Source organism: Cnephaeus nilssonii (genome assembly GCF_951640355.1).
Source record: "Cnephaeus nilssonii genome assembly, chromosome: 20".
In the NCBI taxonomy this organism is placed as follows: Eukaryota; Metazoa; Chordata; class Mammalia; order Chiroptera; family Vespertilionidae; genus Cnephaeus; species Cnephaeus nilssonii.
This window is the reverse complement of record NC_137091.1, coordinates 36293098-36317109: the sequence shown is the minus strand read 5'-3', so window position 1 is coordinate 36317109 and position 24012 is coordinate 36293098. Positions and strand designations below refer to the sequence as shown.

At 42.8% G+C, this 24012-nt stretch overlaps 1 protein-coding gene across 1 annotated transcript; it reads left to right on the top strand.

The window, feature by feature from the left end:
* Positions 1-1795: 1795 nt before the first annotated feature.
* On the top strand, positions 1796-23655 carry ZFP30 (ZFP30 zinc finger protein). Its single transcript, XM_079800129.1, has 5 exons — positions 1796-1962; positions 12207-12292; positions 13599-13725; positions 15697-15792; positions 21637-23655. The coding sequence occupies exons 2-5, from the start codon at positions 12284-12286 to the stop codon at positions 22989-22991; spliced, it is 1587 nt and encodes a 528-aa protein (XP_079656255.1). The 5' UTR covers positions 1796-1962; positions 12207-12283; the 3' UTR covers positions 22992-23655.
* The last annotated feature ends 357 nt before the right edge of the window (positions 23656-24012 follow it).

The window sequence follows — 24012 nt, the reverse complement described above, 5'->3', positions numbered from 1 at the left end:
CACTTGTCATTGGTGGATTTGTTGATGATTGCCATTCTGACAGGTGTGAGATGGTACCTCATTGTTGTTTTGATTTTAATCTCTCTGTCATCATTGATGTTTCTTTTTTTTTCTTTAAATATATTTTATTGATTTTTTTACAGAGAGGAAGGGAGAGGGATAGAGAGGTAGAAACATCGATGAGAGAGAAACATCGACCAGCTGCCCCCTGCACACCCCCTACCGGGGATGTGCCCACAATCAATGTACATGCCCTTGACCGGAATCGAACCTGGGACCTTTCAGTCTGCAGGCTGACGCTCTATCCACTGAGCCAAACCGGTTTCGGCATCATTGATGTTTCTATCTCTCTCTCCCTCTTCCTTCCTTTCTGAAATCAATCAGCCTACCCTACCTAATAAAGAGGGAATATGCTAATTGACTGTACGCCCTCACAAAGATGGTGGCACCCACAGCCAATAAGGAAGTCCCCCAGTCCCCTCAGCCCCCCAGCCTCCCAGGGCCAGCCCGAGGCGTAGGCAAGCCTTGGATGGCACCTGCCCAGCCGCCCAGGGCCGCCCGAGGCTCAGGTAACCAGGGCCAGCTGAGGCTTGCACTGCCAGCAGTGGCAGCAGCAGAGGTGCGATGGGGGCGTTGCCTTCCCCTGATTGCTGGGTCGCCTCCAGCCCCTGAGGACTCCCACTCTGTGAGAGGGGGCAGGCTGGGTTGAGGGACCCCTCCTCCAGTGCATGAATTTTCATGCACCAGGCCTCTAGTATATCTATCTATACCTATACCTATACCTATACCTATACCTATACCTATACCTATACCTATACCTATATCTATATCTATGTAATTTAAAAAACCCAATCAGTAATGAAGAATACGTTATCTGAAATGAAGACTGCATTACAATGAATCAACAGTAGGTTAAATAAAGCAGGAGAGTGCATAGCAATTCACAGGACAAGGTAACAGAAAATAACCAAGCAGAGCAGTAAAGAGAAAACTGGCTCACAGGCAGGAAACAGCTACAACCAGGAAAACACAACTCTGTCTGCAGTCACACACTCAGGCACACAGGGGACCACACCAGTATCCCAGCAAAGGTCACAAGGAACACGTCAGAAGCACTGGGAGAGCATCGTGCTGAGTGAAATAAGCCAGTCAATGAAAGAAAAATACCACATGATCTCACTCATTTGTGGATAATAAAGAACATTATAACCTGACGAACAAATAGATACAGAGGCAGTAAAGCATCAGACTGTCAAATTACAGCGGGAAGGTTAGGGAGAGAGGTGGGGGAGATAAGAGATCAACCGAAGGACTTGTATGCATGCATATAAGCATAACCAATGGATGCAAGACACTGGGGGGTGAGGGCATGTATGGGAGTGGGGGGGGGGGCAATGGGAAGACATGTACACATGTGATACCTTAATAAAAAAAATGGAAAAAAATGGAAAAAATAAAATCTTAAAAATAAATAAATAAATAAATAAATAAACTATGGATGAGAAAGAAAAAAAAAAAGAAGCACTGGGATATCACAGTCAGGGTCACTGTTACAAGATCTGGACTGGACACCAGGTCCCAACCTGGGATTGGCCTCCAACCTCATGATACCCACTCCTCTTCTTCCTCTTCTTCCTCCTCTCCACCTTTGTCCTCCAAGCCCTCTGCTGATAAGACCCAAGACCGTCCTGGGCCCCCAGATCTCTGCGCTCCCACCCTTCCTCCCCTCCAAGCGCCTGCGCACTCTGGGCAAAAAAAAAAGGGAACTCCCAGGAGCCTCAGTGCTCGGGTCTTGGGGCCTGGCGGTACTCGCTGCGTTCGCGGGGGCGCAGCGCCTAGAAACCAGGAGAAACGCTGGGATAGACAGCTTTTCTGGTTTGTCGACTCCGCTCCCACAGGAGAGCGCACGCCTGGATTGTCCTCTGCGGCGCCGGTCCCCGTCGGAGTCATTTTTACAGGCAGGTACGCAGGGAACCGCGCACCCCGGCCCTCCCGGCGCCCGGCTTCTCCGCTAGGCGCGCCCCGCGGACCGCCCGGTTCGCCCCTCGGAGCGGGCCGTCCCGCAGGAACCCGGGGACTGGCGCTGTGCACTCGGGGCCGAGGCGGGCACCCTCCGAAATCGCGGTCCTGAGGGCCGGGCGCTCCTCGGAGGAACCAGGCGAGGCGCGAAGGCGGCAGCCGCTTTTCTGAAGAGAAAACCAGCGCCGGCCTTCGGAGTCTCAGCGGCCGAAATGGGGGTGGGTCTTGGAGCCTCGGGCCCCCGTGCGCTCCCTCCCGAGGGAGGGCCTGCGGTCCAGAGAGCCGGGGGGCGGGGGCAGCGCCGCGGGGCGAGGGCGCGGGCGGGGTTTGGGAGGAGGCCTGCTCCTCCATCAGTCCTCCGCCACCGAGGCCCGGGCGAGAGAAAAGGCCGGAGCGGGGTGGTGGGACCCCATCATGGAGGGCGGGGCGGGGCGGGGGTCCGGGGTGGGGAGGAGGACAGTTGTGCCGGAGTCTGCGGAGAGCGGCGCGCTCCCGCGCGGGTACCCGGGCCTCCTCCCATCTCCCTCTCGCTTGCATTTGTGCTGGCAGGGACGGCGGACTAGGCCCGGGGGCGTGGAGGTTGGGTTTTGACCGAGTCCAGAAAGCCTTGGGGTGTGAGCCTCGTGGCCTTCCCAGCCCTGCGGGACTCCAGAAAAAAAAGGCCTTTTGAAGTCTAAGAGACGCTGCTGCGCCCCTGAAAGTTAGGTTCTGTCTGGGTATGTGCTGCTTCTTTGTTTCCGTGAAATGCATGGATTTTTCAGGACACACAGGGCTTGTTTTTTTAATTTCCTTCCCTTGAGATATCTTGCTTAAGAATATTCTCTTTAGTATGGGCCCTAGAGCCGAAACCGGTTTGGCTCAGTGGATAGAGCGTCGGTCTGTGGACTGAAAGGTCCCAGGTTCAATTCCGGTCAAGGGCATGTACCTTGGTTGCGGGCACATCCCCAGTAGGGGGTGTGCAGGAGGCAGCTGGTCGATGTTTCTCATCGATGTTTCTAGCTCTCTATCCCCCTCCCTTCCTCTCTGTAAAAAATCAATAATAAAGTATATTTAAAAAATAATAATAATATGGGCCCTAGAATTTCTCTACTTGGTCACCGGGAGGGACCTAATGAATGGATTCCCTTTTCGAGTGGCCACTTACTGCCTTTCTATATTTAGGTAACCATGCACTGTATATTCAGTTGCTCTACGTAATATTTTTCTAAGAACAATGATGACGGAAATGCCCCATTCTGGGTGTGAATGTTCATCCTTTGTTTTCGACTGTGATTTGTTAAAGAGTAGTTGAGATATCTTTAATCATTTTAGAGTAGGGATTTTTCCCCCCTAAGGGAATTCATAAAGTGGAAAGTTTTTTTTTATACCAGCCAGATATGGCTAGAAGTTTCATAGCATGCGTTTGTTTTGTTTTGTGGATGTAAAAAACATCCAGACCTGTAGAGAATTTTATGAGTTTATTTGAGCCCAAACTGCCAACCTGTGCTTAGGAGCAAGATCTCAAATGCTCCAGAGAGTATTGGTTTTGCAGCTTCTTTTATGTATATGAAATTAAGGAGGGAATTTAAGGGGGGGTTACATGGAGGTGGGAAAAAGGAAGGCAGGATTGAATTATAGGATGTTTTAATTCCATTATGTGCCCTCCTGAAGGTGGTTATGTTTATTTCAAAGGTGTGTTAACCTAGAAGCACAAACAATGGACAGGGCTTGCTTAAAGCAAAGATAAACCATTTATTAAAGAAGTTTGCCCTGCTGGCATGGCTCAGTGGTTGAGCATCGACCTATGAACCAGGAGGTCATGTTTCGATTCTGGGTCAGGGCACCTGCCTGGGTTGAGGTCCCAATCCCTGGTGTGAGGCATGCAGGAGCCGCCGATGGATGATTCTCTCTCATCATTTATGTTTCTATCTCTTTCTCCCTCTCCCTTCCTCTCTAAAATCAATAAAGTGTGTGTGTGTGTGTGTGTGTGTGTGTGTGTGTGTGTGTATAGTTATAGGTCTGGGGCTTGACATACCCAGTTAGGAATTTATGATTGGAACCCCCTGTGAAGTTACTTTATTTTTTCACCCACAGTTTATTTTTGTCGACAAATTAAAAATTGTATATATTTAGGTTGTAAAACATGTTTTGATGTATGTATACATTGTGGAGTGGAATGATTATAACTATCAGCCTAACATTTTCATCACCTCTAATTGTTATGTCAACGTGAAAAATGGACCTTGAAAGAACTGACTCTGTTCTGTCCCCTTGCCCTCTATCTGAACCATAGGCATTCCATTTTATTCCCATAAATTTTTGTTAGGACTGCTTTTCAGGCACAGATGGTCCATTGACCTATTAATTACAGGCTATAACTAAACCAGATAAGTAACTATGCTATTTCTAGCTTCTGTAAATATGCTTGCTTGAATAATAGGAAAATAAAGGTGGGGGGGGGGGGGCTGGAAATCTGAGCCTGTGACGGAAATCTGGTGTACATTCTTATCGGTCTATAGTCTGGTCGCTGCTCTCTCTTAAACCATCTATCTTGCAGGACCTGTTTGCTTACGCATTGTTACCATGTTGGAAAGGCCATAAGCTATAATACTACCAGACAGAGTTGTCAGGGCTGGCGCCAGGCCAGGCCTTGAGATGGGGTCTCACGGCACCAATCCTAGAGTGTTTTTCCCCTCTTTTTGCCTTTATAAGCTTACCCTTAACTTCATTTCAGGACCTCAAGGTTTGGAGCGGCGATAGCCCTTCGAGGTCGCCATCTGCTTTGAAATAAAGGCTCCAAAATTCGACCCTCTGGCTGTGGTATCTTCTATTGGACTCGCTGAATTGCAATCTAACAAACGTAAGAAACATTCAAAACTGTGAAGAATTTTTGTGAGTTTAAGCCAAACTGACAATTGCCTGGAAGCAAAATCTTAACGGATTGAGATACTGCTTGGGAAATGGCAGCTTTGCAACTTATTTTATATATTACAATCAAGAGAGGAGGCATCGAGGGTTACATGAAATCCATTGGTGATAGATTAGGGAGGTGGGAGAAAGCAAAGGGAGGAAACCTCTGGGATTGCATAAAATGTAAAATGATAGACACATCTTTATATCTTTTACATGGGTGGGTATAAGATAGTTAGTAGTTAATTAACTCATTAATAATGAGGGGATTTGTGGTCTCCCCAGAGCGGTGCCTGTGGTTTGAGGGATCCGAAAAAGGAAAATTACTTTGACATTCCAAAGATATGTTATAGTAGATGCAAAAAGACAATGAACTGGCTCAGTTAAGGTAAAAGATAGACCTTTGTCAGGGAAGATGCCAGTCTAGGACATGCCTACCCACCATAAACTGCTCTTAGTTTAAAAATTTTTAATTTCAGATCATCCTTTGTGGTTACTTGAGGTCTCTGAATGTGCAAGGTCACCACACAGACCTTCCCTGAGCTAGTCAGGTTGAAGTATGGTAGCAACCATACTTGGGTAAAAATTGCTGTTTAATATTTTAACCTTGCTGTATCATTTCTAATTTTGGCGTTAATGAGATCCGAGTCTTTTGGGTGCTTATCTTAAGTTTTTTAAGGAGGTCTATTGGAGGGGTTTGTGGACCTGTGTCTATTTTTTGAAGTTTGCAGAGTATGATGGGGGTTGATCCTATATAATAAAAGGCTAATATGAAAATAGACTGAACAACTGGTCACTATGACGTGTGCTGGCCACCAGGGAGCGTGCACAGAACATGGCGGGCGTCGGCTGCAGCGGGATAGTGGAGCAGGTGAGCGGGGGTGCCAGACCAAGGCGGTCACTGGTCGCTGTCATCAGGGAGAGCCTCTGGTGGTTACTGAAAATTCTTTGCTCCTGTGCGCCGTGGTCCTGCCTGGTGCTCACACTTGCTGCCAGCGCTGGCCCTGCTCGCACCCGTAGCCAGCACCGGAGCCACCGCTGGCACCCACTACCGGTGCCTGAGGGCTTCTCCACCTCCCCCTGCTCCCGAGGGCAATCGGCTCAGCAGCGCATCGCTCTGCGCTGTCAGCGGGTGCGAGCAGGGCGCCGGCAGTGTGTGGGAGCGGTGGCGGTGGGAGCAGGGCTGCTGGCAGACGGGACCAGGGACCACAGCGGGAGGAGCTGAGTGGGGTGTGGAGGACGGGCCACTGTGCCCACCGCAGCCTTGCAGCCCACTGTTCCTTTCAAGGTGCATGGATTTGTGCACTGGACCCCTAGTTGGGATATAAAATGGGTGTTCAGAAGAAGGGCTCTCTCTGGGAAGGTGGGGTGTAAGGTGGTAAATTTCTGTAAAGCCTCCGTGAGACAGGAGAGGAAGGGAGCTGGGTTTTTATCAGGGCCCTGAGCGATTTAATTGTCATAGCTGACCACCTTATAGGCAGCCTTTCTGAGTCTGGCAATGAGACAGGTGACCATATGGCTGCGGTGTTCGTGCCCTGGAGAATTGACCTGATAGTCCCATCTTGAGTCAGTTCATGGGACTGTGTCAGCATCAACCAGGTTGGCTGCTGTGTCCTGTCCTATGGAGGGCATCAGCATGGTCCTGAGCTGCTAGCTAAACTCACTCCTCCTCTGGGGTTAGAGAGGAGGACATGAAGACATAGATGTTGTGCCAGGTTAGGTCATAGTACAAGGTCAGGTACTCAGATTTCTTAGTAAAGGTAGTCAGGTCAGTGGAAAAAGACCCATGACACCTCTCAAGCTGTGTGAGGTCGGATATGGAAAATGGGATGTATACCGGACATTACCCTTGGCTCCAGCCACCTCTAAAGGGGAAGGATGGGGGCTGTAGGCTGCGTTGCCCAGGAACAAGTAAGAGGAGGGATAGGTGAGGTCGAGGGTGTGGACAAAAAAGTGGAGTCTGAAGACGGTGGGAAGTCGGAGGAGGGACATGAGGTGAGTTTGGGGGACTAAGGGGAATAGAGTGATCAGAAGGGTTGAAGGGACCTGACAGGTCTCCGAAGGGTAGATCAGAAGCCTCAGGTCATCAATGTCTGGGGTTGGCAGAAGGGGGCTTTGAGTGGAGAATTAGGATTTTATGAGTAGAGCAAGTTTGACAGAGAGAAGGAGGATTGTGGAGTGTAAAGAAGGCCTGAACTTAAGGAATCACTGACCATTTCCCATTGCTATGACAGAAATTGTCTAAGTCTCAGAGTGTTAAGATTGAAAGTTGCATTTTCGGGCCATTGTGAATCATTGTCTAATTTATAGTGTGGCCAGACAGTATTACAATAGAAGATAAGAAATGAAAGCCTAGTGTGTTAAGATTAAGGAGGAGACATCCCAGAGGAGTGTTTTTGGGGAGGACAGAAAAAGAATTCCCCATGATGTAAGTTAGGAAGAGGAGGTAAGCAACAAAGGGATACCTGGGAGACTAGACTAGATGGAAGGTGTCCCCACTGTCTAGTCAAGGCTCTGGAGGGAGGAAGACAGTCTAATCCATGTGAAGGATATTCCTGCAATGGGGGAAACTGTGGGGCCTGGTCCCAGAGCTGAGGCCGTACTGAAGATTTATGGCCCGCTAGGTCTTTGTCAGAGACAGAAAATGGCAAATCAGAAATCTGGAAGGATGATCCACTTGTTACCAGAGATTAAATGAGCTGGTGTTGAATGTGGGGTCATCAATGGAAAAGAGAGGTTCCCCATCCAGCATCCTCCTTAGCTGGTTTGGGAGGGCCCATAAGTGAGGGAGGCCTAGTCAAGGCCAGTGATCGTGTCACCTGAGTAGGATTCAGAGGTAAGTCAGGTTGAGCTGCCGCTGCCTACCATTCTCTGAGTAGTAGACTTGGGGTGCCAAAAGCCAGGGTGATGATTTCTCCTTCCCCATGGAACCCTCCCGGGTTTGAGCACCCAATGTTAGGGTTGCCGAAGGAGGAACGCATGAGGCCAAACATAGTAATGATAACCGGAAGGGTGAGCCGAGGTGTTTTTCCCGGGGTTGTGTCTAGTGACGCTGAAGAATGAGCTACACGGACCAGAGATTTAAGCAAAAGTGTGGAAAATCCTATCTAATAAAAAAGTAATATGCAAATTGACCATCACTCCAAGACACAAGATGGCTGCCCCCATGTGGACACAAGATGGTCGCCACAAGATGGCCTGCAGGGGAGGGCAGTTGTGGGCAGTTAGGGGTGACCAGGCTAGCAGAAGAGGGCAGTTGGGGGAGACCAGGCCAGCAGGGGAGGGCAGTTAGGGGTGACCAGGCCAGCAGGGGAGGGAAGTTGGAGGCAACCAGGCCTGCAAGGGAGGACAGTTAGGGGCGACCAGACTGGTAGGGGAGGGCATTTAGGGGTGACCAGGTCGATAGGGGAGGGCAGTTAGGGGCAATTGGGCCAGCCAGGGAGCAGTTAGGCGTCAATGATTAGGGGGTGATCAGGCTGGCAGGCAGAAGTGGTTAGGGGCAATCAGGCAGAGGCAGGCGAATAGTTGGGAGCCAGCAGTCCTGGATTGTGAGAGGGATGTCCGACCGCCCTATGGGATTGGGCCTAAACGGGCGGTCGGACATTTCTCAGTCCCAGATTGGAGAGGATGCAGGCTGGGCTGAGGGACACTTCTTCCCATGCACGAATTTCGTGCACCGGGCCTCCAGATTATTATAAGCAGATTCAGACTCCCTGCAAGGGGAGGGGAACCCAATAATCGGCTTCCCATTAAAGCCTTATAGTCCAGGGGTATATAATATGCGGATTTTTTTCAATAGATGAAGTTACACATGTGTTGATATATATGTGATTTGATATGTATGATATTTTGTTGTATTGACAAGCTTCAAAACTTCATATGTCAAATTTTCTGAAGGTGTTAACATCATAGATATTTTCACGCTTAAAAATGTCGAATTTCATGCCAAAAAAAGAGCATTTGCAGGAAGTTTTAATTCATTACTTTATTTTGAAGAAAAGTGCTGCTGAAAGTTATCGTATACTTTGGGAAGCTTATGGTGAACATGCTCCATCTCAAGATACTTGTGGACACTCGTTTAAACGCTTTAAAAGTGATGATTTCAACGTGAAAGACAAAGAACGTCCAGGTCAACCGAAAAAGTTTGAAGACCAACAATTACAAGCATTATTGGATGAAGCTTGTCAAAGTCAAAAACAACTTGCAGAAAGATTAAACGTTGCTCAGCAAACAATTTCTGATCTTTTACACGTAATGGGAAAGCTTTTATTTTATTTTATTTTTTAAATATATTTTATTGATTTTTACAGGGAGGAAGGGAGAGGGATAGAGAGCTAGAAACGTCGATGAGAGAGAAACATCGACCAGCTGCCTCCTGCACAGCCCCTACTGGGGATGTGCCCGCAACCAAGGTATATGCCCTTGACCGGAATCGAACCTGGGACCTTCCAGTCCGCAGGCTGACGCTCTATCCACTGAGCCAAACCGGTTTCGGCAATGGGAAAGCTTTTAAAGGAAGGAAAATAGGTGCCACATCAACTGAACAAAAGACAAATAGAAAACCAAAAAGTCATCAGTAAAATGTTGCTTCAACGCCATGAAAGAAAGTCTTTTTTTGCATCAAATTGTGACTGGCGATGAAACGTGGATTTATTTTGAGAATCCCAAATGCACAAAGTCATGGGTTCATCCAGGTCAACCATCAACATTGACTGCAAGGCCAAATCACTTCAGAGAGAAGACAATGCTCTGCGTTTGGTGGAATCAGGAAGGTGTGGTGTATTATGAGCTTCTAAAACCAGGTGAAACCATTAATACTGATTGCTACCGACAACAGATAATCAATTTGAACCATGCTTTGATCATAAAACGACCAGAATGGGCCAGAAGACCAGAAGACGTGGCAAAGTAATTTTGCTTCATGATAATGCACCATTACACATTCAAAACCAGTTAAAGACATGTTAAAAGATCTTGCCTGGGAAGTATTAACCCACCCACCGTATTCACCAGACCTTGCTCCTTCAGATTACCACTTGTTCAGATCGATGGCACACAGACTTTCTGAGCAGCACTTCAGAACATATGAAGAAGTGGAAAATTGGGTCTCTGAATGGTTTGCCTCAAAACAAGAAATGTTCTATTGGGAAGGTATCCACAAATTACCTGAAAGATGGAGGAAATGTGTAGCTAGCAATGGACATCACTTTGAATAAAGCACTTTTGATGTTTCTCTTGAAATTACCGTGTTTTTCTTTGATTACAAAATCTGCATTTTTAACTGGTACACCTAGTAACGGGTGAGATTTAGGGTTCCCATAATGCCTCTTTGTGTGCGACCTCAAAAGAGGATTTGCCGGACTTAGTTGCACTTCATCGGCGAGATCTAGAGTGAGAAAAACCTGTTAGTGTGCACCCACTAACAGATTTGACCTACTGGATTGTGTGCACTTACCAGTGAGGTCCTAGCAGGCACCCATCCTGCTTCAGATGTGGGGAAGCCTGTACTACTCGTGTCTCTGATTGAAAGTGTCTGAGACGGTTCCAATGTTTCTGAAGTATACCTATTGAGTTTCTTAAAGGAGTTTTAAAAGATGGGCCTCTAGGCCGAGGTCTCGGAGAGAGTACTTCAGTACCCTGAGCTTTGGACTGGCCAGTACCCAGAGCCCAGGGAGAGTATAGACAGCTCCAGTCTTATTTCTATGTGTGCCTGTACTATTGAAAGATTTATTTTTTTCATTCTGGTCTCCCCTATCTGTTAGTAATGAGGGACTTATGTGGAAAGCAAGGACTAGGACTTTACATTTACTGGTGAGGTAATTTTCTTGATAATAGATTGGAAAAGGACTAAACAAATCCTACATTAAAAGAGGTGACATTTTTCTTCAGAGCCAAGGAATCTTTGTTCTCTGTCAGAGGGATGAGGCTGCGCAAGGAAGGAGATGGCGATGGTATTTAGAGGTGGTATTCCCTGTGTGCAGGTAGGACTTGTAACCTGGTGGAGACAAACTGAACAACAAGAATTATGACAAGTGATCTAGTGAAAGGTGTTTTAGTGTTTAATGATTCCAAGGCTAAGGATGGGAGAAAAGCAAGCATTAGTCTGGAGAGTTGTAGCTAAAAATGTAAGAAAACTAGACAAATGCAGGCTTCAGTTGAATTCATAGGTGTAAGACAAAACTTTGAAACAATTAATTGGAATCAACTGTTAATTATGGAGTCTGTTGAAATATAATTTTTCTCCCCAAAATTACCCCCATTTTTATTAAAGACTAATTTATTTAATGTATTAAGTCTAGTTTCAGTTTGGCCTGTTTGCATGAAGACAACAAGAATAATAATTGATTGTATAGGCTCTTTCAAAATCTGCTTTTCTGGAATTTCATGATTGAGCTCCCTGCTGGCCCAGTCACCCCTAACTCCCCTAACTGCCCTTCGTTGCCAACCTGGTCACTCCTAACTGCGCTCCCCTGCCGGCCTGGTTGCCCCCAACTGCCGTCCCTTGCCAGCCTTGTCCCCCCCCAACTGCCTTCCCCTGCAGGCCTGGTCACCCCCAACTGTCCTCCCCTGCAGGCCTGGTCTCCCCCAACTGCCGTCCCCTGCTGGCCATCTTGTGGCCATCTGTGTCCACATGGGGATGGCCATCTTTGACCACATGGGGGCAGCCATCTTGTGTGTTGGAGTGATGGTCAATTTGCATATTACTCTTTTATTAGATAGGATTGTTGACTGTTAACTATCTTGTACCAACTTATGTAAAAGATGTATGTGTTTCTCGTTTGACTTTTAATCCAACCCTAGAGGTTTCCTCCCACTCTCCCACCTCTTTGCTCTCTCCCACCTCCCTAATCTATCACCACTGGATTTTATGTAACCCATTTGTATCATCTCTTTTGATTGTAATGTATAAAATAAGATGCAAAACTGCTATTCTCTGGAGCATTATCTCAATCCATTGTCAAGGAAGAAACATTCAAAAACGCAAGTTTTAAAAGGAAGTTTTGGTTTAGATGGTATAGTCAGGAATGTATATATATGCTCAGGGCAGGTATGGACAGCCCATTCTTAAGTTCAGATCAGCCTCCCCATAGTGGAGGACTAACTGGAAGCCCTCCTGCTAAAAGTGTCTAGATATGTGCTTCCATGCAGGAGAGTCTCTGTTCTTCATTTATCCCCATGTGGTTTTGTGGAGGGCATATTTTGTCTAAACTATCTCTTACCTCTCATGGAGAACTAGTGTGGGTTTTTAAAATTTGGAGCTCTGAGGCAATTCTGTTAAGGCTTCATTCTTTTCCCAGCTCTGGCTTTTGTGGACTCTGCTTCTCCAGTGAATTACCCCTCAGGAAATCTGACCAGTTCTTGCAGCTCTAAAATCATGGCGCATGTAAGTTTGTGTTTCTCTCTTTATGAAATGTAATTTTTTTCAGGTTTTGTAAACATTTTCATGAATTAACTGAAGCTTTCTAACTGAGCCCATTCAACAGCTTCTCCCCAGTCTCTCCCAATCTCGTGAGGGATGAAGCCCAGCAGCCAGGCCCCTCTAGTGTGCCCCTCTCTTCTCCATCAATGTCTATGTGTGACGTGACCAAATTATTCAGTATCTCCTGTGTGTTTGGTCTTTGTCTAGAGCAGAGGTAAAGCAGAAATGAGGTCTCTAGAGGGAGATATTTGATCTGAGACTCTTAGGACTAGAGAACACTTTAGAGTAGCACTGTCCTAAAAACATTATAATGTGAGCCACATACGTGATTTTAAATTTTCTAGTAGTCACACATTGAATGTTCTATAGAATGATAGTGCCTTCTTCATCCACTAGGCAGCATGTCAGTCTCATTAAAAGTATAGAGTAACATGCAAGGCATTTACATAATAAACTTTTTAGTAGTCACATTTTAAAAAAGTAAAAGGAAATGTGCAGTTAATTTTAATGTTTTATTTAACCCAATATAGCCAAAATAGCATCATTTCAAAGTGTAATCAACATAAAATTATTGAGGTATTTTACAATTCCTATTTAATTTGGAAGCCATCAGTATCTGGTGTGCATTTTATACTTACAGCACATCTAAATCTGGACTAGCCACAATTCAAGTGCTCAATAACCATATGTGTCTAAGCTAGCATATTGGACATTGCAGTGTTAGAGATTTTGTGTATTCACTAAGTCTAAGATATTTATAAAATGGACTATTGTATATGAAAAAATATTCAATAAAGGACTTGTTATAATTAGAAAAAATGCTAATGATAGAACATAATGATGAAGTTAGGTCTGGAAGAAATTCGTTTATGTAAACCCTACTTTTAAAAAAGTAGATATTATATGGCTTATTTGGGGAAAAGAATTCCATCAATTTTTTTCTCAAATCCTTAAAGGAAAGGAGGTTAGAGTAAATCACACTTATTGAGAATTTTTTAGGCCCATTGCCTAATTAATTGGGAAATTCTGATAATTACCTGAACAGATATAAAAGTAGATATCCCACAGTACAGAGGCAGTTTTGTCTATTGCATTGGTGGTCAATTATAGCTTGTGAACTAGATTGAGCTAATTACATTTTGAAATAATTTTTTCAATGAAGAAAAAATGGAAGGAAATACAACAGAGACCATATGTGGCATGCAAACCCTAAAGTATTGGCCCTTTTCAGAAATAAATTTACAAATAATACATGAATTTGTCATTTCAGGATTTGGTGATATTCAGAGATGTGGCTGTAGACTTTTCTCAGGAAGAGTGGAAATGCCTGAACTCATATCAGAGGAATTTGTACAGAGATGTGATATTAGAGAACTATAGCAACTTGGTGTCAGTGGGTAAGCTTATCTGTGTCAAATAATTTAGAACTTAACAGGACTGGATTTCAGGGCTGTCTTTAAAATTGGCTGAATAACTTTGTGGTTTTGAAATAGCTATTAAGCTGTGAAATAGCACCTTAAATTCCCCCATAATTTAACGATCTTTATATCTTTCTTTGCCTTTTGTATAATCGCCTCTCTTTAATTACTGCTAATTATAAATTCTTAGACACAGTAAAACTGTTACCAGGACCCCCCCACCCCTCCACCGGGTTGACTCGGGCTGCCTGTCGCAATGTCCAACAACGAAGGCAGGGTTGAATCATATAAGGCGTTTATTGAGAAGGCCAGCCAACTAAGAAGACAGGGAGCTTACAGGCATCCAAAACCTGTCTGACAGCAAGGTGCAGGGGACAGGATTATATAGGAAAGATGGACTGGGCTGAGGTTGGGAACAGAATGCAATTGCATTCAGTCCTGGGAGTCAGCAGAATTCAACTGTTGTTCTTGGTTGTCAGGCAATGAGATGATGTCTTGGCTCCTGGTAGGGTCAGCCTGATCATGCTTAACGGTTCTGCTTGCTTGCTGGGTACAGTATACATTGTCTGCAGCTGAATCACCTCAGTCACTTTGTTTAGGATCAAAGGGAGTATGCAGGTGCATCAGCCTGAGAAATGATACTTAGAAAAGAATAAAAACGTAACCCTCTATTCCCATATAAGAAACTTAACTCTCTATTCCTATATATATATATGTGTGTGTGTGTGTGTATTCTAGGATTTCAAATTTATATGATTATCTTTCACATTAATTCAGGTGCTCTATCAGATTATAAGTCCCTCCCTATCAAGACCATTGTTAAAGAAATCTGGTTTTGCCGAAACCGGTTTGGCTCAGTGGATAGAGTGTCGGTCTGTGGACTGAAAGGTCCCAGGTTCGATTCCGGTCAAGGGCATGTACATTGGTTGCGGGCACATCCCTGGTAAGGGGTGTGCAGGAGGCAGCTGGTCGATGTTTCTCTCTCATCGATGTTTCTAGCTCTCTATCCCTCTCCCTTCCTCTCTGTGAAAAATCAATAAAATATATTAAAAAAAAAAAAAGAAAGAAATCTGGTTTCAATACTGCTGTAGCTAGTCTTATTATTATCTCTTACTGATTTTAGAGAGAGTAAGGAGGAGAGAGAGAGAAAAACATTGATGATATGAGAGAGAAACATTGATTGCCTCCAGTTCATACAACCTAGGTATGTGCCCAGATCTGAAATTAAACCCACCATCTTTTGGTATATGGGATGACGCTCCAACCAACTGAGCCACACTGGCCAGGGCTATACCTAGTCTATTAATCTGCTAACTCACAGTGTGAGTAGGAAGACAAAGGTGTCTGACTCTATATACCTATTGGAAAAGCTTATATATGATGGTGGATTGAATCAACTGTTAAAACTCAAGTGAACACTTGCAATTTACTACAATGGACATATTTTTAATTTATGATTAATACTTTAAAATGCATGAACTTCGCATTTACCATTGAATGAATATCCTGGCTAATTATTTTTCTCTTAGAAAAATAGCAAAACTAATTATTTTCCTCTTAGCAAAATAGCAAAAATAGTACCTAATAAAAATATATTTAGTGCCTACTAAGTACTAGAGACTCATCAAAGTGCTTTATGTTTATTAAATCAAACCTCACAAGAATATTATGGGTCGATATTGTTATTATTCCTTTTTAACAACTGAGAACACTGAGGCCCTAGCTACTCAGGTGATAGCAGGATTTGAAACTAATGCTCTCAATCATTAACTTCCTCTTAAGAGATAGCCTGTATGGTTTAAATTAAAATAAGGTGATGTTTCTACCTCTCTGTCTTTATGATCCTGAAATAACTCTAATATGAGTAATTTTTAATCCCATTATTCATTTTAGTTCTGAAGCTTGATGAAGTAAATACTTTTATTATGTTCTTTTTTTTTTCCCATGCAGGATGTTCCATTTCTAAACCAGATGTGATTACCCTATTAGAGCAAGGGAAAGAACCTTGGATGGTTGTGAGGGATGAGAAAAAAAGATGGAGTCTGGGTGAGTAAGTGCTAATCAGGCAAAAGTAAGCCATTATAGCATGGTATAGTGCTGCTGGTTGGGAAGGAAACACATCCCTTAGGTATCGATTATGAAGTAAAGACCTTAAACCTGGGAAGAAAACTTAGATCGCAGCATGAGTCACCAAAGAAATTTTACCTATACTTCCATTACCACTTATTTCTTCACTCATATTTCCCTCTAATTTCAACGAGGGAAAGTTTTCTTCCCTAATAACAACCATTTTACCTGTATTTTGGATCATATCCTTTTTAGTTCATCTTTTATATTTAGCCTATTTACTTCTTCATTGCCCTCTTTTTATGGTGTTTGCTTTATAGTAGGAAAGTCAAGCAATAAACACAAACAAATGCATTACCAGATATCATGAAGTGATTAAATATTATGAGCAAAAATGAGTAGAGTAAGAATTATGATGGGAGAATGGGGTAATGTTGGATAGGCTGATTAGGGAAGGGGAACCAATTGGAGGAGGCTCCAACTTGTCAAAGATGGAATCATTTGAGCACCTATACACACAACTGCAATGTGTTACAACAAAATATGCTTAAATATGTTTAATCCCATAAATTCTTAATGATAATAACAGCAGATTGTTCATTACTGGGAACTACTAGAAATTTAACTTATTTGGAAGATAGAAATTTAAAGAAAAAGAAGCATTTCTCTTGCCTTCCTTACTATAAGAACTGTTCTTATAGTAAAGAATGTTTTTATTTAAAAAATGTTCAGTGGATAAATGAAGAATAATTGAATATTTCCATTTTGGAACCTATAATGAACTATTGGATCTAGGCATTGAACATTAATGCTGATCACATCACAAAAATAAAGACAATCAGACATTATATTTCTTCTAATGTACAGACACAATATCACCTAGGAAATAACTTTGCCAACAAAATTGATACTATGTCTGATAAAATTTCTAAAGCCAATTATCAATTAATAAGAAGATATAATCAGCAAAATTCAGAATATGGGAAAAACTACAGGGCCAAATCCAGTTTCTTCAAGAAAAATCAAAAGATAGCAGGAGAACCTATAGATTAAAAAGGATGTAAACAACATATTAACCAGTTGTACTCTATGGGATTTGGATCAATTATGATTTTAGAGATAGTTGAAACTATGATTTTTTTTAAAAAAAATTGGTTTCAGAGAGGGAGAGGGAGGTAAAGAGAGATAGAAACATCAATGATGAGAGAGAATCACCAATTGGCTGCCTCCTGCACACCCCACACTGGGGATCAAGTCCGTAACCCAGGCCTCCTGGTTCCTAGGTCAATGCTCAATCACTGAGCCGTGCTGGCTTGGCTGACTTCTGCTGATATTAAGAATTGTTCATTATTTAGTTTTGGATAGTAATATTATGATGATGTTTTTTAAAATCCTTTTAGAGATAAATTCTTAAAGAAGTACAAAAATACTTTTTATATATGGAATTTGCTTTAAATAATGTGAACAGAATAGGATTGGGCTTGGGTTGATGAGGTTGGGTCATAGATACATGGACGTTTATTATACATTTTTGGGTATGTTAGTAATGCCCTTGTAATAAAGTTTTCTTTTAAAGTTATTGGAAGATAAAAGAAAAGAGAAATGAGAGGTATGGCAGTAGTGAAAATAAGTATACACAAGTCGGAGAACTTTGCCATAAAACCATGCATGGGATACAGGAAATGTATTTTTTTAAGGTGTGCAATATTCGAACACATTTATAGGCTGAAGGGAATGATTTAAAAGAGAAGAAAATTGAAGGAGTATATAAAAAGGATAGTTTTGTAAGCAATGACCTTTAGTAGATGGGAAAGAGTAGGAGCTAATTTATGAAGGAAAATTATGCCTATGGTAAGGATATGGATATAAATTAGTTGGATAATATGGTGAAGAGAACTATATTTTTCTTTCAATTGCTTCTAATTCCTTGGTGAAATAAGCAGCAAGATAACCAGCAGAATGTGAGGATTATTTAGTATTTTATTGTAATTCAGTATGGACTGTTTAGTATTTGATCAGTATTGATCCTCAGAAGTAAAATTCTGTGGACATAAGGTTTTAATGTTTACAGAATTCTTGATACATTAACCCTAGTGTTAATGTGATTAAAACGCCTCTGTCATAAATATTTTGTATCCCATACCAAATTGTATCAGAAAAAAAATTATTAAAGATATCATACCTCAGCAAACATTAATTTTATGACCAAGTAGTTTGCTTCTCATTTTCTTATTAATTAAAGCTGATACCCTGCAAATAGAAATAACATTTCTCCTTTTTATTGATTTAAGATAAACTAATATTTTGCTTTCACTTAAGCCCTTGATTCTGTAGGATCCAAACTAGTAATTGATTTATTAATTTTAAATTGTTTAATATTTTACATGTATCTTTAAAGTTAGAATATTAAAATTTCCTACCATGGGCATCTTTTTAAAAAATATATATATATATATATTTATTAATTTCAGAGAAGAAGGGAGAGGGAGAGAGAGTTAGAAATATCAATGATGAGAGAGATTCATTGATTGGCTGCCTCCTGCCCACCCCACACAGGGGATCGAGCCCGCAACCCAGGTATATGCCCTTGACTGGAATCAAACCTAGGGACCCTTCAGTCCGCAGGCTGATGCTCTATCCAATGAGCCAAATCAGCTAAGGCCATGGGCCTGTCTTTTGATGCCAGCCTTTTGTTTCAATATAGGTCCAGCACATTCTCTTTTGAATAGATCACATATATAATGCATGAGCTGTTATTTGCACTTTCAATTTATTTAAGATAGAATATGAACTGGAATATACTTGTGAAGCAGTCCGAGTGCAGAATCCTTGAGTTTTTGTTTTCCATTAATCTTTACTATTTTCTCAGTCATACTTTGATAACAATGTAACTTTCATTTATAGCCTGGGCTTTCAAAATAATCAACTTGGTTTTCATGGAAAAATGCTTGCAGGGATAAAAACTGGCATAAACAAATATGGGAACAAATGTGGCTGATTTTTTTGTTAAGTTTACAGCTCAGCTGTTTATTCTATAGACTAGTCTCCTAGATAAGAATTGTCAACATGCCAAGATCTTGATCTGGCATGTCACTTAAGTTGAGGGGGACATATATGAGAAGCTCAGGTTCATTATATGTACTCTGGGAATGTTTTGTATGTTTTTCATCAAAACGTGCACTTTTTTTTGGGTAAGTTTTATAACTTGTTCTACTTTTTTTAAATGAGTGAATATGGACATTTTGTTCTATTCATTTTATACATTGTTCACTTCCTTTATTCCATTACCTTTTCTTTCTTTTTTATTAAAAAACTAGAGGCCCTGTGCACAAACTCATGCACTGGTGGGGTCCCTCTGCTTGGCTGGCGATCGGGGCCAATGGGGGGTGTGTGGCCTGCCAGGGGGTGGGACTGTGGGAGGTTGGCCCCATCAGCCAGCTAACTAATGGCCGAATCAGGTTTCCTCCTCTTCCCTCCTGTCTGGGTCCAGGGTGCAGGTGAACCAGATTCGGGGCTGTCAGGGCCCCAGCAGTAAGGTCTGGGTCAGTGCACGTCATACTACCAGCCAGTCATAAATGTTGCTTAGGCTTTTATATATATAGATAAAAATTCATTGATTGATTTTAGAGAGAGAAGGGAGAGAGAGAGAAACATCAATTTGTTATTCCACTTACTTATACATTCATTGGTTGATTCTTTTATATCCCCTGACTGGGGATCAATCCTGCAACCTTGGTGTAGTGGGGCAATGCTCTAACCAGGTGAGATACCTAACCAGGGCCTCATTACTTTTTCTATTTTTTAATGTTTCTTATGCCAACTTGTATGGGCTTTTACACTGTAAAATAAATTAAAAATGGGAAGGTGTCCCACAGGGATCGGGCCTAAAGGGGCAGTTGGACATCCCTTTCACAATCCAGGACTGCTGGATCCCAAATGCTCGCCTGCTTGCCTTCCTGATTACCCCTAACCACTTCTGCCTGCCAGCCTGATCACCCCCTAACCACTCCCCTGCCAGCCTGATTGATGCCTACCTGCTCCCCTGCCAGCCTGTTTGCCCCGAACTGCCCTCCCCTGCAGGCCTGGTCCCCCCAACTGCCCTCCCCTGCAGGCCTGATCCCCCCTAACTGCCCTCCCCTGCAGGCCTGGTCCCCCCTAACTACCCTCCCCTGCAGGCCTGGGTCCCTACCAACTGCCCTTTCCTGCAGGCCTGGTTGCCCCCAACTTCCCTCTTCTGCTGGCTTGGTCACCCCCAACTGCCCTCCCTTGCAGGCCTGGTCCCTCCCAACTGCCCTCCCCTGCTGGCCTGATCGCCCACAACTGCCCTCCCTTGAGGCCTGGTCCCTCCCAACTGCCCTCCCCTGCTGGCCATCTTGTGGTGGCCATCTTGTGTCCACATGGGGGCAGGATCTTTGACCACATGGGGGCAGCCATCTTGTGTGTTGAGTGATGGTCAATCTGCATATTACTCTTTTATTAGATAGGATAGAGGCCTGGTGCACGGGTGGGGGCCGGCTGGTTTGCCCTGAAGGATGTCCCAGATCAGGGTGGGGGTTCCCTTGGGGCATGGGGCGGCCTGGGCAAGGGGCCTGTGGTGGTTTACCGGCTGGCCACACCCCCTGGCGACCCAAGCGGAGGCCCTGGTATCTGGAGTTTATTTATCTTCTACAGTTGAAACTTTGTAGCCTGGAGTGGAGCCAAGTCTTCTGCTGGTGGCAACCATTTCTGTTGGGATTTATGTATCTTCTATAATTAAAACTTTGTAGCCTTAAGCGGAGGCCTGGGCTGGGCAGGGTGTGCGGAACGCTTGGCTTCCTCCATCGCTGGGGAAACCCAAGCCTCCCTCCTGGTCTCTCTGTGGCCGCAGCCATCTTGGTTGGGTTTATTTGCATATTTGCTCCTGATTGGCTGGTGGGCTTGGCTTGTCATGGCTTGTGGGTGTAGCGGAGTGATGGTTAATTTGCATATTACTCTTATTAGATAGGATTGAGATAGCTTACATGTGCTTTTGTTTCCCATCGCTATAGGAAATGACAAAAAAGAATATTTAATCAGTGTAGTAAACTACAAGATTGAAGGGAGGCAATATATGCAATACTTTCAGCTAATTATGGGAACTAAATAGACAATTACTATGTCCTATGGATTTGTTAGTCAATGATAATTGAGAGATTATTTCTGCCTTTGGGAAGGTTTAAAGTAAAAAAATAAAGAGAATAAATACTAGGAAAATTCATGAATATATAACAACAAAATTGAAGAAGTGTTAAGCATGAAACAAGTTACTGAGATAGAAAATAAAGGTTATAAATTAGATGAATTCAACAGGGATAATTTTTCTGATTTAACATGAAAGTAATCCAACCATGTGGAGAACCTACATCAGCATTTGGAGGAATTTTAATGGCCAGTAAAAATCTCTAGGAAATGGAAAGATCATGACATAGGACTTAGGGAGCAAAGGGGACAGTCGGTGTTTTGAAATATCTTATGGTAAACAGGCCATGTTATTCATGGTAAGATGTTTATACTTTATTCTAATTGAAAAAGTAATAACTGAAAACTTCAAGTAGAGATTCTCAAACTTTGATCTGCATCCAAATAATCTGATCTTACCAGTATTTTTTATTCCCCCTAACTTTCTTCAAATTACATGATTATTTTAGAGTTTTCTACCCCATTTACTTCAGTGGCTTTCTTTTCTTCCTTTCTTCTTTTTTTCCCTATTTTAAAGTTTTTGTTTGCTTATTTGTTTGTTTGTGTGGGGTTTTTTTAGAATAAGGAAATAGCATGCATTTATCTTCTTCTTTTTTTTTTTTTCAGATTTGGAATCCAAAAAGTTACCTCAAAAGGACATTTATGAAATGAATTTATCTCAATGGGAGATAATGGGAAACATTAGAAGTTGTAGCCTAGAAGACTGCTTTTTCAGAAAAAAATGTGAATATAAAAAGTTTGAGAGACAAAAAGGTCCTGAAAAGGGATATTTCAGGCAAGTGAAAAAAAACACCTCTGAAAAAAGGCCCACTTGCAGAAAACTCAAATCTCTTACTTTATATCAGAGAATTCCTAATAGAGAGAAACCCTATGAATGTGGGGAGTGTGGAAAGGCTTTTAGAGTACGCCAACAACTTACTTTCCATGAGAGAATTCATACTGGTGAGAAACCCTATGAATGTAAAGATTGTGGTAAAGCCTTTAGACAGTGTGCCCACCTTAGTCGACATCAGAGAATTCATACTCCTGACAAACTTCTTGAATGTAAAAAATGTGGAAAGATCTTTACATGTAGTGCAGATCTTCGAGTACATCAGAGAATTCATATTGGTGAGAAGCCCTATGAATGTAAAGAATGTGGGAAGTCCTTTAGAGTGCGAGGACAACTTAATCTTCATCAAAGAATTCATACTGGTGAGAAGCCCTATGAATGTAAGGAATGTGGGAAGACCTTTAGACAGTATGCACACCTTACTCGCCATCAAAGACTTAATATTGCTGAGAAGTGCTATGAATGTAAGGAATGTGGCCAGGCTTTTCTGTGTAGTACAGGCCTTAGAATACATCACAAACTTCATACTGGTGAAAAACCCTATGAATGTAAGGATTGTGGGAAAGCCTTCAGAGTTAGGCAACAACTTACTCTCCATCAGAGAATTCATACTGGTGAGAAACCCTATGATTGTAAGGACTGTGGGAAGACCTTTAGTCGTGGCTATCATCTGACTCTCCATCAGAGAATTCATACTGGTGAGAAACCTTATGAATGTAAAGAATGTCAGAAGTTCTTTCGTCGTTATTCAGAACTTATTTCACATCAGGGTATTCATATTGGAGAGAAGCCCTATGATTGTAAGGAATGTGGGAAAGCATTTAGACTGTTTTCTCAACTTACTCAACATCAGAGTATTCATTTTGGTGAGAAACCTTATAAATGTAAGGAATGTGAGAAGACGTTTAGACTGCTCTCACAACTTACTCAACACCAGAGTATTCATACCGGTGAGAAACCCTATGAATGTAAGGAATGTGGGAAGGCCTTTAGACTTCATTCATCACTTATTCAGCATCAGAGAATTCATTCTGGAGAGAAACCATACAATTGTAAGGAATGTAAGAAGGCATTTAGACAACACTCACACCTTACTTACCATCAGCGAATTCATAATGTAACTAAATAGTTGTGAGAAAGCTTTCCATTGTGAATTTTGTGTTAAGGAGCATTGGAAAAGTTTTTAAATGTAGAGATCCCTTTTACTTCATTCTTACAACTAACTTAAGAGGTTTTATTTTAAAGGAAGAATGTGTTCATTAACATGAAGAAGACATTCATCACCATTTAAATTGATTCTAGAATGAAATTCTCTTAAAGGATTGAATGTGGAAAAGAAATTGATAAAGTAATGTTTTTCAGTAGAGTATTTTGCAACACATGAAGTTAATGGGACTAGGCAGGATTCTTAGTAGAGGTTAAAAACATTAGATGAAAGATTTGTAGGAACTTGATTGTGAAAAGGTCAGCTTGACAACATGTGAACCCACTGATCAATTTTAACCTCATCAAAAACAAGACAAATTCAGGGAATAGAACACATTTTAAAAGCAATTAAATATAAAATATGGGTAATTCTACAAGAGGGATTTACCTGGCCTCTTGACCAATAAATAGGCACTGAAAAAGTGGAAGTGAAACTCATAGATATTAAATCTTCAGAGGTGTATGAATCAAATATAAATAATGTTAAGAAATTATGTTTTTATTAAGTGACTAGAGGCCCGGTGCACAAAATTCGTGCATGGGGGGGGGGTGTCCCTCAGCCCAGCCTGCACCCTATCCAATCTGGAACGCCTTGAGGGATGTCCGACTGCCCGTTTAGACCTGATCCCGGTAGGATCAGGTAGGATCAGGCCTAAATGGGCAGTCGGACATCCCTCTCACAATCCAGGACTGCTGGCACCCAACTGCTCGCCTGCCTGCCTTCCTGATTACCCCTAACCGCTTCTGCCTGCCAGCCTGATCACCACTCCCCTGCCAGCCTGAATGATGCTTAACTGCTCCCCTGCCAGCCTGTTTGCCCCTAACTGCCCTCCCCTGCAGGCCTGGGTCCCTCCCAACTGCCCTTCCCTGCAGGCCTGGTCGCCCCCAACTTCCCTCCTCTGCTGGCTTGGTCACTCCTAACTTCCCTCCCTTGCAGGCTTGAT